General features: G+C 48.1%; 1 protein-coding gene across 2 annotated transcripts in view; it reads left to right on the plus strand.

The window, feature by feature from the left end:
* CCDC40 (coiled-coil domain 40 molecular ruler complex subunit) overlaps positions 1 to 13,689 on the plus strand; it is a 67,510-nt gene that overhangs the window by 4,595 nt on the left and 49,226 nt on the right. For both annotated transcript variants that reach the window (XM_054456585.2, XM_054456583.2), the window contains exons 4-7: positions 5,679 to 5,802; positions 7,622 to 7,800; positions 8,941 to 9,024; positions 9,098 to 9,317. In XM_054456585.2, coding sequence (XP_054312560.2) covers positions 5,679 to 5,802; positions 7,622 to 7,800; positions 8,941 to 9,024; positions 9,098 to 9,317 — 607 coding nt within the window. The remainder of the gene's footprint in view (positions 1 to 5,678; positions 5,803 to 7,621; positions 7,801 to 8,940; positions 9,025 to 9,097; positions 9,318 to 13,689) is intronic.

The raw sequence follows: 13,689 nt of genomic DNA on the forward strand, positions 1-13,689 counted from the left end.
CAGCTACTCAGGAGGCTGAGGTGGGAGAATTGCTTGAACCCAGGAGGCGGAGGCTGCAGTGAGCCAAGATCACACCATTGCACTCCAGCCTGGGCAACAGAGTGAGACCTTGTCTCAAAAAAAGAAAAAAGAAAAGAAATTTCTTAGCAAGCTTAGGGCTCAGGATTCACGGTCGAATGCTGAGAGATCCTGGACTCTGCTTCAGTGTTCCCAAGCCCAAGGCTGGGGGCCTCCATAGCCGCCATCTACGTAAGGGCATCTGAGTTTCCAGGCTTCCAGAGCAGCATTGTCCAATATGGTCCATCAGTCACATGTGGCTACAGAGAGCTCTCCAAATGCGACTAGCGAGCTAGAGGAATGGAGCTTTTGACTGTTTAAGGTTCTAATTTCCATTTAAATAGCCACCTGTTGCCAGTGGCTGCCATAATGAATAGTGCAGTTCTAGATGATAACAAGGACAATAGCTGCATTCTTATATTTCTTCATTAATTTTCTTTAAACAATCACAAAGTTACAGAAAAAAATGAAGTACAATAAAAAGGATCTTTTATTTTCTTAAACATTGGAGAGTGAGTTCCGGATCTGATCACCAAAGCCTTCGAATGCTTCTGTTTGTTTCCCACAAACAGCTGCGGCACAACCATCAAAATTTGGAAATTAGGCCGGGCGTGGTGGTGCACGCCTGTAATCCCAGCTACTCGGGAGGCTGAGGCAGGAGAATCACTTGAACTGGAGAGGCGAGGGTTGCAGTGAGTCGAGATTGCACCACTGCACTCCTGCATGGGCGACAGAGCGAGACTCTGTCTCAAAAAAAAAAAAAAAAAAAATTCTGGAAATTGCCTTGCTCCATTTCCAAGAAACGCTCAGGCCTCAGTTAGGGTTCACCAAATGTCCCAATAACATCTTTTGTAGCAAAGAGATTCAGTTCCGAATCAAATGTTGCCTTGAGCGCTCATATTTCTGTAGTCTCCTCAATCTTTCCTTGATAACCTTGACCCTTGCAAAGGTCATAGGCCAGCTGTCTTGTAGAGTGTCCCTCAGCCTGGATTTGCCCGGTGTTTCCTCATGATGGGGTTAGGGTCATGAGGCTTTGGTGGGACTATCATGGAAGCGATGTGGGGCTCTCAGTGCGTCCCACCAGGGACGCAGGATTCCAGCTTCCACCATTCCTGGTGATGTTCACTTCAGTCACCAAATTTAAAAGCACCAAGATTCTCCACTGTGAAGCGACCTTTTACTCCTTTATACTTAATGAAGATTTTGTGGAAAGGCTTTTTTCTTTTTTGATTTAAGATAGGAAGGTGAATACCATTTAGAATGAGAAAGAAATTGCAATAGATTCCCACCATCTATTGAGGACTTCTTATATTTGCTTACCAACGTATGCAGGTGTTATATAACTTTTGGCAGATTTATCCCTAAGTATTTCTTTTTGTTTGTTTGTTTTTTTGAGATGAAGTCTCGCTCTGTCGCCCAGGCTGGAGTGCAGCGGCATGATCTTGGCTCACTGCAACCTCTCCCTCCCGGGTTCAAGCAATTCTCCTGCCTCAGCTTCCCGAGTAGCTGGGACTACAGGCACACACCACCACACCAGGCTAAAATTTGGTATTTTTAGTAGAGACGTGGTTTCACCATGTTGGCCAGGCTGGTCTCGAACTCCTAACCTCAAATGATCTGCCTGCCTCAGCTTCCCAAAGTGTTGGGTTTACAGGTGTGAGCCATCGCTCCTGCCCAATATTTCACATTTTTGATGCCATTATAAATGGTTTCCAATTGTCTGTTGCTAGCATACAGAAATACAATTGGTTTTTGTATACTCACCTGATATTCTGCCACATTGCTGAAGTCCCTCACTGGTTAGACTAGCTTGTTTGCAGAATCTGTAGGCTTTTTCACAAAGATAATCATCTCATCTGAGAAAAAAGGCAGTTAACTTGCCTTTTCTTCCTTTTTCTTGCCTGATTACATTGGCTAGAACCTCCAGCACCATGTTGAATAGAAGTGGTGAGAGCAGACCTCTTGTCTTGCCCTGATCTTACGGGAAAAGCATTCAGTCTTTGACTGTAAAGCGCCATGTTTGCTGTGGGTGTTGCAGATGCCCTTTATCGAGTTAAGGAAGTTCCCTTGTATTCTCGGTTTGTTGGATGCTGTTGGGTTGGTTTTTTTTTTTTAATCATCAAAGGGTATTGGGTTTTGTCAGATCCTTTTCTGTGTCTGTTAAGAAGACTGTATTTTCCTTTTTAGTTAGTTAATTTGGTAGATTACATTGATTGATTTTCAAATGTTCAAGCAATCCCGCATTCTGAGATAAACACAGGGAGTCACTTTGGAGTGATATGAATGTCGGTTCCTCATTAAACTCTTGGTTTATTTATATTCTTACATCTGCATAGACTCAGGGCTCTCCATGTGATTGACTGGGTTATAACCCATTACTGTCATTATGTATTTTGATGCTCAATTTGGCTAGTGAGGGCCCATTTAAACCAGCTTTTGTGTGGTGGGATGCACCTCCATCCTTCTTTGAGGGTTTTCTTGATTTCTGCCATGGACTGCCCAGCCTTAGAATCAGACATTTCTCGGGGAGCCCTGTTTCTGTTAGTGGAAAATAGAATTTAGAAGTTATGACTTGGGTGCTGGGGTCCTCATTGATGCTGGAGTGTCACTGTCCCCAGGCCCTCAGTGGCAGGAGATAGGGCCTGTGTGCATGTACTGTACATACTTCCCCCACATTTATACACACACCAGGTACACAGACATTCGCTCACATCTATATTTATTGGAACACACTAGGCCAGGCCTAATGGCTCATGGCTGTAATCCCAGCACTTTGGGAGGCCGACGCAGGCGGATCACTTGAGGCCAGGAGTTCGAGACCAGCCTAACCAACATGGCGAGACCCCATCTCTACTAAAAATACAAAAATTAGCCGGGTGTGGTGGTGCACACCTGTAGTCACAGCTACTCAGGAGGCTGAGGCACAAGAATCACTTGAGCCTGGGAGTCAGAGATTGCATGAGCCAAGATTATGCCACTGCACTCCAGCCTGGGCGACAGAGCAAGACCCCATCTCAAAAAAAAAAAATAAATAAATAAATATATATATATATATATATCTCAACAACAGCAAAACCAGTGTCTTCACCTTTTCTTTAAGTGAAGTCTAGGTCACTTGTTGCTCTGTAAACCCAATTTCCATCCTTGGGCCTAGTTTCTAGAAAATACACTGGGAAGTAGTTTCCAAACATGATTGAAGAAAGGGCAGGGGCAGCCCCTGAGCGACCCTTGCTTCCCACTTCCCACTGGCTCTCAGTCTTTAGGACAGTGTGAGTGGGACTTGTGTCCAGTTGTGTACATGGACTCTCAGCAACCTCTCATTAGGAGAAGCCGCTGCTGCACACCCTGGAGATGGGTTTTGACCTTGGGCTCCCATTAATGTTGTTACGGCTCCAGATGCCTCAGAAATAATTTCCAGAGTCAACACCATCTGCGGAAGTGCTGTGAGACAGTGCATGGGCTGGAGACAGAGAGCTGGTGCTGAACATACTCAGGGCTGCCCGTGCAAACTGGGGCAAGCCGTTCAGCCTCCGTGTGGCTGCTTTACTATGGAGAACAGAAATGATTAGAACCTGAGTTGTGAGGTTATGGTGAGGGTGGCATGAGATGAGCTTTGTAACAACATGTTGTTTATGGGCAGCAAAACCCTGACTCATTGTCTGTGTTACTAATATCCAACAGTTCATCATCAGCAATAATTATTGCCAATAGTCATAACTGCAAAAGTCTCTTTTAAAGCTAAAATGGACGCTGGGCACAGTGGCTGTAATCCCAACACTTTGCGAGGCCGAGGCGGGTGGATCACTTGAGGTCAGGAGTTCGAGACCAACCTGGGTAACGTGGCGAAACCCCGTCTCTACTAAAAATGCAAAAATTAGCCAGGTGTGGTGGCGTGTGCCTGTAATTCCAGCTACTCAGGAGGCTGAGGCAGGAGAATCACTTGAACCCAGGAGGCGGAGTTTGCAGTAAGCCGAGATTGTACCACTTCACTCCAGCGTGGGTGACAGAGCAAGACTCCATCTCAAAAAACAACAACAACAACAACAAAAACCCTGAAAAACAGAGCTGGGGAAAGGCATTAAGGGGAGGGTTTCTCATAACAAAAACTATCACAAAAGACTCTGCAAATCCCACAATGTTGCACAAAGGTCATCATAACCTTTAAAAAAAAAAAAAAAACACTTTCTGCTAGGACAGCTGCCCAGCAACTGCCTGTCGAAACCTGGACTGATGCCACCCTGTTATTGATCCTTACAGCCAAGGAGAATTATCACAAAACAATTATGTAATCCTCCTCATTTTTCCTTTATCAACTTTCATCTTCCTTTACCTCCCCGAATACAAACATAATTTACTATGGCACCCGTATTCCCATTGCAATGCCCTATCCCCAAATAAATGTCATTTTCCTTTACAGAACCTCTCTCTGTTTGTTATTTAGGATGATACATTGCTCAAAATTTAATGTAATTGTTAAAGTAATAGTAAATCACTTGGATATAAAGATCATCATTTGACTTTTGCAAATGTCCAAAATGGAAAACATCTAACTCTCCCACCCAGGGAATTCAGAAGTGTTTCCCCCAGCTCACACCTGTAATCCCAGCACTTTGGGAGGCCAAAGTGGAAAGGCTGAATGAGGCCAGGAGTTTGAGACCAGCCTAGGAATCATAGCAAGACCCCACCTCTAAATAAAATATTAAAAAATTAGACTAGTGTGGTGGTGTGCACCTGTAATCCCAGCTACTCTGGAGGCTAAGGAGGGGGGATCACCGGAGCCCAGAAGTTGGAGGTTGCAGTGAGCTGTGATTGCAGCACTGCACGCCGGCCTAGGTGGTAGAGTGAGACCCTTACTCAATAATAATAATAATAATAATAATAATAATAATAATAATAATAAAGGAGTGATTTCTGCCTGTCTGGACCTGTAGCTAAGTGTAAACACCCAGGCACGAGAATGCATGGGTCCTGGGATCTTTTGCTCCCGCATGCTGAGCGCCTCGAGGTTGGGAAACCACGACTCTGAGCACCCTCTTCATGAAAGCATGCGGGAAAGCCTCGGCTCCTGGCCAGGGTCTCCCAAGAGGACTGTTTCCTCTTCTCTCCTTTCAAACCAGCCCCCTTTAGGGAAATTTCAATAAGAAAATGTCTTCCCTTCATAAAAACACCTGGCTCGATTTTAACTTTATTTATTTATTTATTTTTGAGAAGGGGTCTTTCTCTGTCGCCCAGGCTGGAGTGCAGTGCTGTGATCTCGGCTCACTGCAACCTGTGCCTCCTGGGTTCAAGCGATTCTTGTGCTTCAGCCTCCCGAGTAGCTGGAATTACAGGCACGCGCCACGACACCTGGCTAATTTTTGCATTTTTAGTAGAGATGGGGTTTCACCATGTTACCCAGGCTGGTCTCGAACTCCTGGCCTCAAGTGATCCACCTGCCTCGGCCTCCCAAAGTGCTGGGATTACAGGCATGAGCCACCGCGCCCGGCCAGGTGTTTTAAAAAACACACAGGTGACTATATTTTGAGTCTGACAACTTTCACAAATGTACTGAGTTAAAATTGAATAACTTCTCAGTGGCAATTAAGCCCTTGTTGACTTAGTTTTGGTTGTTCTTCCCATAGACAGGATCCACAGAGGAGCCCCAGGGGCAGGTGCTCCCGATGGGCGCCCGGCACCGCTTCCGGCTGAGCCACGGGAGCGACATCGAGTCCTCAGACCTGGAGGAGTTCGTCTCGCAGGAGCCAGGTGCCGCCCACCCGCTGAGGTCACCCTGCCCTGGCGATGAGCCACGTGCACAGGCCCTTCTGTGCAAGGGACGCCACTCGTTTGTCATCTGTTACCTGTTTCCTGAGTGGCTGTGAGCTGAAAGAGAAAAATCTTATTAACAGATATGGATAACATTTATTGGGCGTTTACTGTTTTATCTCATTTAATCCTAACAGTGACCGATAAAGTAGGAATCATTCTCCATTTAACAGACAGGTTCCCTAAGGGCATTAAGGAACTGGTCTGATGAAGTAACAGAACGCGGCCTTCGCCAAGATTCAGTGATGCCCAGCCCCATCCCCTGATGGCCATTTCTCGCTGGTTCCTGGTCTCAGAGCGAGACGTGCCGTGACAGCACCCCCAGGCCTGAATCTGTCTGCTGGCTTTCAAAGGCTTTCCAGAACCCCTGTCTTCTTACGTAGTCCCAGTATCCCAGTGTTGTGGACATGGGAGGGCAGATCAGGCAGTTGCAAATTCCCTGTGGTACCGACCAGCAGCCGGTCCAAAACCTTGCATTACTTGCAAATGACATGAAAACAGCACGTGTCTAAATTAGTAAAAAACAAGCCAGGCGCAGTGGCTCACGCCTGGAATCCCAGCCAAGGCCGGTGGATCACCTGAGGTCAGGAGTTTGAGACCAGCCTGGCCAACATGGCGAAACCCCATCTCTACTAAAAAATATAAAAATTAGCCAGGCGTAGTGGCAGGTGCCTGTAATCCCAGCTACTTAGCGGGCTGAGACAGGAGAATCACTTGAACCTGGGAGGTGGAGTTTGCAATGAGACGAGATCGAGCCACTGCACTCCAGCTAGGCAACAAGAACGAGACTCTGTCTCAAAAACAAACAAACAAAAACAAAAAAACATAATTAGCCAAGCGTAGTGGCACGTACCTGTCATCCCAGCTACTTGTCACTCCCGAGGGATTGAGGGAGGCTCAGGCAGAAGAATCACTTGAACCCGGGAGGCAGAGGTTGCAGTGAGCCGAGATCGCACCACTGCACTCCAGCCTGGGCGACAGAGCGAGACCCTGTCTCTAAATAAGTAAATAAATAAATAAATTAGTACAAAACAGAACAGGGATCTCTCCAACCTGGAAGTATGGAAAGGCCAAAACTAGAGCCTCATTTATTATTTCCTTTCTTTTGCAGTCTTATCAGCTGTTTCACATTTTTTTAAAAAATTCAAATCTAGGCCGGGCCCAGTGGCTCACGCCTGTAATCCCAGCACTTTCAGAGGCCAAGGTGGGTGGATCACAAGGTCAGGAGTTCGAGACCAGTCTGGCCAACATGGTGAAACCCCGTCTCTACTAAAAATACAAAAATTACCGGGCGCGGTGGCAGGTGCCTGTAATCCCCAGCTGCTCGGGAGGCTGAGGCAGGAGAATCGCTTGAACCTGGGAAGTGGAGGTTGCAGTGAGCCGAGATCACGCCACTGCACTCCAGCCTGGGTGACAGAGCAAGACTCTGTCTGGAAAAAAAAAAAAAAATTGTATCCAATCCTCTAGTTAAGTGGTCACCTTTCTATTCACTCTTTATGTGTAAAGAAAGCCTCTCAAAAATAATTTCCTTCCTGCCTACCTTTAAAACGGGACCCTTTCTCTGGGATGTGTTGGGTCAGTGAACAGAAGATGGGGTGAATGATGTTTCTGACCCACAGGCCGTTTGGATGCTTTTGCTGTCACTTTCTCATCATGCTGCATGAGGCATGACAGCAGCTGTGCCGTTGATGCCCCAGAATAGAATCACTGAGCCTTCTCTCCAGCAGCTCCTCAATGGTGTCGCTGTCTCTCCCCCCAGTGATCCCCCCAGGGGTGCCCGATGCCCACCCCAGGAAAGAAGACCTGCCAGTGTTCCAGGACCAGATCCAGCAGCCCAGCACCGAGGAAGGGGCCGTGGCAGAGAGAGTGGAGTCCGAGGGGAGTGACGAGGAAGCAGAAGATGAAGGGTCCCAGCTGGTAGTCTTGGACCCAGACCACGTAAGGAAGCCTTCCCAGGTTTTGCTTTTGCCTACACAGATGGAGAATGACTCAGGCCCCTTTCCCTGCCTGCACTGTGGCCCACTCCTGACCCCAAATGCTGTACTCATATCTCGCCTGTTCACTGCACCGTTTATCGGCACTGATTGACCTGCCTCTTCGTAGGGTACTCTCCTCTGAGGTTGGTATAGGTAAGGCCTGTGTTTCTCAACCCCAGCACCACTGCCCCGTGGGGCCGGGTTATTCTGTGCTGTGCCTTGTATGGTGTTGAACAGCATCCCTGAGCTCCTCCCGCTACATGCCAGGAGCACCCCACCCTTGGTTTTTATCATCAAAAATGTCTCCAGGCCGGGCGTGGTGGCTCACGCCTATAATCCCAGCACTTTAGGGGGCCAAGGCCTGTGGATCACCTGAGGTCAGGAGTTCGAGACCAGCCTGGCCAACATGGTGAAACCCCATCTCTACTAAAAATACAAAAAAAAAAAAAAAAAAAAAAAATTAGCCGGGCATGGTGGTGAGCACCTGTAATCCCTGCTACTCGAGAGGCTGAGGCAGGAGAATCGCTTAAACCCAGCAGGCGGAGGTTGCATGCAGTGAGCCAAGATGGCACCAGTGCAGTCCAGCCTGGGCAACCAGAGCGAAACTCTCAAAAAAAAAAAAAAAAAAAGTCTCTAGTCATTGCCAAATGTTGGGGGTGTGGGGCGCATCTTGGGAGCCACTGCCTTGAGGGCACCAATTGGATCGCAGCTCCCTGCCCCACCCACTGGCAAGGAAAAGGCAGATGTTGATTTCATTTACCCATCAGGAAAGCTGCAGAGCTCCAGGAGCTGCAGGAAAGAGCTGGGGGCTGCACAGGGAGGTTCTCTCCCCGGACCACTGCTCCACCCCACCCTCTGGCCACAGCTCACCATCATTTTGCCAAAATATGCACTCAGTTCTCTGCAAGTGCCTGAGATGAGACCATGAGGTGCCTTGAATTTGTGGCTTCCAGAGTAAGAATCCCAAGCAGAAGCAGGGAGCACTCCACATGGAAGTCGTCTCTGGCCACCGGAGGGAGACCTGTGGCCACCTGGGCTGAGCTCTGGGTTGGGCAGGAAGGTAACCAGGAAGGTAACTGCCTGTGATTTTCCATTGTTCTAGCCCCTGATGGTAAGATTCCAGGCTGCCCTGAAGAACTACCTGAACCGACAGATCGAAAAGTTGAAGCTGGACCTCCAAGAGCTGGTGTGTATCCGTCCAGTCTCCCACCCCGGCCGGATGCCTGCATCCTGGTGACCTGTTTCTCTCTTTGGTCCAGGTTGTGGCTACCAAGCAGAGCCGAGCCCAGCGGCAGGAGCTGGGGGTGAATCTCTATGAGGTGCAGCAGCACCTGGTACACCTGCAGAAGCTGCTGGAGAAGAGTCACGACCGCCACGCAATGGCCTCGAGCGAGCGCAGGCAGAAGGAGGAGGAGCTGCAGGGCGCCCGCGCACTCTATGCCAAGACCTGCGCGGCCGCCAACGAGGAGCGCAAAAAGCGTAAGCCAACCCGGCGGCCCCACACGCCATTGGGTCCTGGAGGGTTTCCCAGGGGTGTCCCCATGTGCCATGGCCAGGCACCTAGAAAAGTAAGATGTGTGTGCATCCTGGAGGGGTTCCCACCCTTTTTAGGAGGGGCAGGCACATAAATCAAATGTTTTTTGTTGTTTTTTTTTTTTTTTTTTTTGAGATGGAGTCTCACTCTGTCACCCAGGCTGGAGTGCAATGGCATGATCTTGGCTCACTGCAACCTCCCCCTTCCAGGATCAAGCCAGTCTCCTGGCTCAGCCTCCCAAGTAGCTGGGATTACAGGCACCTGCCACCATGCCTGGCTATTTTTTGTATTTTCAGTAGAGATGGGGTTTCACCATGTTGGCCAGGCTGGTCTCGAACTCCTGACCTCAGGTGATCCGCCTGCCTCGGCCTCCCAAAATGCTGGGATTACAGGCGTGAGACACTGCACCCGGTCATAAATATGTTAAATGGCACCTGTCAGGGCAAAGCAGCAAATGCTGAAGCTGCTAACAGCCAGAGTGTAGAGACTCAAAACTGGGAGAGATGGGTGGGCTGCAGAGGTCCAAGGATAGACAAGACCAGGAAGCAAGAGCAGACCAGGGGTGATGGAGGGTTTCGATAGGTGCGAATGCGAGGGTGAGGCCGGGGCTGGCACGACGGTCAGACCATGGCCCAGGGCCCAACCGCCATAGGATGTGTGCGGCAGGTCAGTGGGTAGCTTCAAATCAGATGAGACAGTGGGGGCTACGGCACGTGCTATGCTACATTACTGCTAAAGCAACGTCCTTGCACAGAGCTGGTCATGTAGGTGACTGAGCACAGTGGCTTCCTCTTGTGACTACAGAGTATTTCAGTCTTTATGCTTTTTGATTTTTTCAACTTTCTCAATCAACTGTGTATTACTCTTATAATGGGGAAATGACCTACAGAAACCTGGAAGAAAACGGAAGCACATGGCCATCCCAGCTGTTCTGGAAAGAAACATTTTAAACCCTGAGAAAAGTGGAAGAGGTTTCTGGAAATTTCAGAGTTAGGGTAAGTGGGCACTTATCAAGCACCTCTCTTGGCCGGGCGCGGTGGCTCACGCCTGTAATCCCAGCACTTTGGGAGGCCAAGGCGGGGGATCACGAGGTCAGGAGGTCGAGACCATCCTGGCTAACACCGTGAAACCCTGTCTCTACTAAAACCACAAAAAATTAGCCGGGCGTGGCGGCGAGCGCCTGTTGTCCCAGCTACTTGGGAGGCTGAGGCAGCAGAATGGCGTGAACCCGGGAGCCGAGATCTCACCAGTGCACTCCAGCCTGGGCAACAGAGCAAGACTCCATCTCAGAAAAAAAAAAAGAAAAAAAGAACCTCTCTCCAGTTAGCATCAAATGAACAGAAAACACCAAAAGGAAAGAAAGTGACATCCACGCTGAACTGAAAGAGCCACATCCTCCAGAAGTAACCAAATTTAGACCCACCTGAAGGAGGACGCATGCCCCTGCCTGCTCCCCACACCTGCAGTGAGGCGGGAGCCGTGGAGCTGGGGTGGAGCACCGGCCGGCTCCCCTCTACTAGGGCTCAAAGAGTAGGTGGGATTCTGAAAAGATCCAAACACTCTGGTGGACTCTGCTTCCTGGAGATGAGGAGAGGGCCGGAGCTGAGGCTCTTCAACCCGGCAAGGCCTGCCTCAAACAGCACCATCTCTGCCTTCTCAGAATTTGGGCAACGGTTCCGGCCCTGACCGGGGGGCAGCCACCACTGGTGAGACGTGGTCCTGGCCCCTGGAGAAAGCCCACGGTCACCTGCCTCATCTGGGAGGGAGACAGAGTCCATCAGTCGCTGTATGAAGGTTCTCTAGAGGGACAGAACTAACAGGATAGAGATATAGAGAAAGGGGAGTTTATTCAGTATTGATACAGGATCACAAGGTCCCACAACAGGCCGTCAGCAGGCTGAAGAGCAAGGAGAGCCAGTCTGAGTTCCAAAAATGAAGAACCTGGAGTCCAATGTTCAAGGGCAGGAAGCATCCAGCACAGGAGAAAGATGTAGGCTGGGATGCTACACCAGTCTCTCTTTTCACATTTTTCTGCCTGCTTATACTCTAGCCGCGCTGGCAGCTGATTAGCTGGTGCACCACCCAGATGGGGGGTGGGTCTGCCTTTTCCCAGGCCACTGACTCAAACGTTAATCTCCTTTGGCAACACCCTCACAGACACACCCAGGATCAATACTTTGTATCCTTCAATCCAATCAAGTTGCCACTCAGTATTAACCATCACCATCACTGAACCTTCACACCAAAATGTGAGTTACCAACCGGAGGTCCCCAGACCTGAGAGGAGACTGAGCTGGACAGACAGGCAAACCGAGCCCTGATTCTAAAAACAGAGCGTGCGGAGGCACCAACTGGTAGTCTCATGAGATTTTAGAGGACATTGCATCCGTAAAGAGAACAAAGTGTTAGGAAAAGGGGTACGTGAAATTTAAAAATATGATCATCATCCCAGAGTGTGCAGAGGCGCCAACTGGTAGTCTCATGAGATTTTAGAGGACGTTGCATCCATAAAGAGAACAAAGTGTTAGGAGAAGGGGTACGTGAAATTTAAAAATATAATCATCATCCCCCCAGAAGGCACTAACTACACAAATGAATGCAGATGAAAACTGAATTTCTTAACTAAAAAGCCAGTTCGAGGAATCTTCCCCAGAAATAGAGCAAAACCCCAAATGATGGATATCTTGAGGAGGACATAAAAGACGTGGACAATAGATTAGGGAAATCAAATCAGTGTCCGTAAGAGAGATTTCAGGAGATGAGAGGCAATAGCCAATGTCCAGGAGAACAGATGCATGAGTTCAGGAAAGATGAATCTGCAGATAGAAAGACTCGTGACCGGCCATGCAGCTGAAAGAGAAAATAAACCTCCGCAGACATAGCTGGTGGGATTTCCAAATGCCATGGCAAAAGAAAAAATGCTGCAGGCTTCCAGGCGGGAAAACCCAGATGGCCTCTTGAGGCTGGGACTGGGCTATGCTTTAATCAAGGTCTCCATCAGCTGCCCCTTGGAGGAACCAGGGAGAGCTCAAAACCACCAGGACCTATCCCAGCCCAGATTTCAGATTGATTTGTTCTGGGAAGGACCAGGCATTGTTTGTTTCTGGCTTTCTTTTTGACCATTAAGCTTCCAGATGATGCTAACATGTGGCCAGGGCTGAGAATTGCAGATCTTAAATATAAATAGCAGGATGTCAATGCGTACAGAATTCTCTCTCTTTTTTTTTTTTCTTTTGAGATGGAGTCTCTCTCTGTCGCCCAGGCTGGAGTGCAGTGGTGTGATCTCGGCTCACTGCAACCTCCTCCTCCCGGGTTCAAGTGATATCTCCTGCTTCAGCCTCCCAAGTAGCTGGGACTACAGGGCCCGCCACCACGCCTGACTAATTTTTGTATTTTTGTAGATATGGGGTTTCACCATGTTGGTCAGGCTGGTCTTGAACTCCTGACCTCGTGATCCGCCCACCTCGGCCTCCCAATGCATACAGAATTCTAAGGGAGAAGGATCATTAGCATTTGACCTACATGTCAGTTATAGACTCTGGAAATTAACAACAACGGGAAGTCCATGCGTGAAGACTTCTGGCTGCAGCCAAATCTGCTCAGACAAAACCCATGACAGAGTTTATTTACATTTCCACAAACAAGCCTGAAAACATACATTCTATTCGAGAAGCTAAAAAGAGGGAAATAAACTGAAAGAAGTAGAAAAAGAAACCAATAAAGATCAAAAGCAGAAGCTGATGAAATAAATCAAAAATGAATTGACTTGATAAATAAAACTGCTTTTTTTTTTTAAATGACCAATAAACCTTACACACTGCTGGCTTATCTGACAATAAAAAGGAGATCATGCAAGTAACAATGTTGGGAATGAGGACAACTTGGGGGAGGGTTTGTTTTTTGTTTTTTGTTTTTAATTGCAAGAAAGCTATGCATTGTACTGGTTTCATCATGGAAGAATTTGAAAATGTCAAAAATCTGTTTTCCCTAAATGCACCCGTATTGGAAGATGTTATGGAAGCCTTCTAGTAACCTTTCAAGGAACAAACACTTCCTGTGTTATCAAAGCTCCAGGGGATGGAAGATTCCGGAAACTCCTCGCAGGCTGGTCCTGCAATGCTTAGTGAAAGGCTGGCTGCAAACACTGACAGCATACAAACAGGAAACTGTAAAGCGGCCCCACATGTGAGAAGTGAAAATCCTGAACAAAATGTTAGCAAAACCAAGTAGGATTTACTTCTGGAGTTCACAGAGGAATAATTCACAATTGGGAAATCTACTAATTTTGTGCATTATATTTATAAATTAAAGAATGGA

This window comes from Pongo pygmaeus, chromosome 19 (genome assembly GCF_028885625.2).
Source record: "Pongo pygmaeus isolate AG05252 chromosome 19, NHGRI_mPonPyg2-v2.0_pri, whole genome shotgun sequence".
Lineage (NCBI taxonomy): Eukaryota > Metazoa > Chordata > Mammalia > Primates > Hominidae > Pongo > Pongo pygmaeus.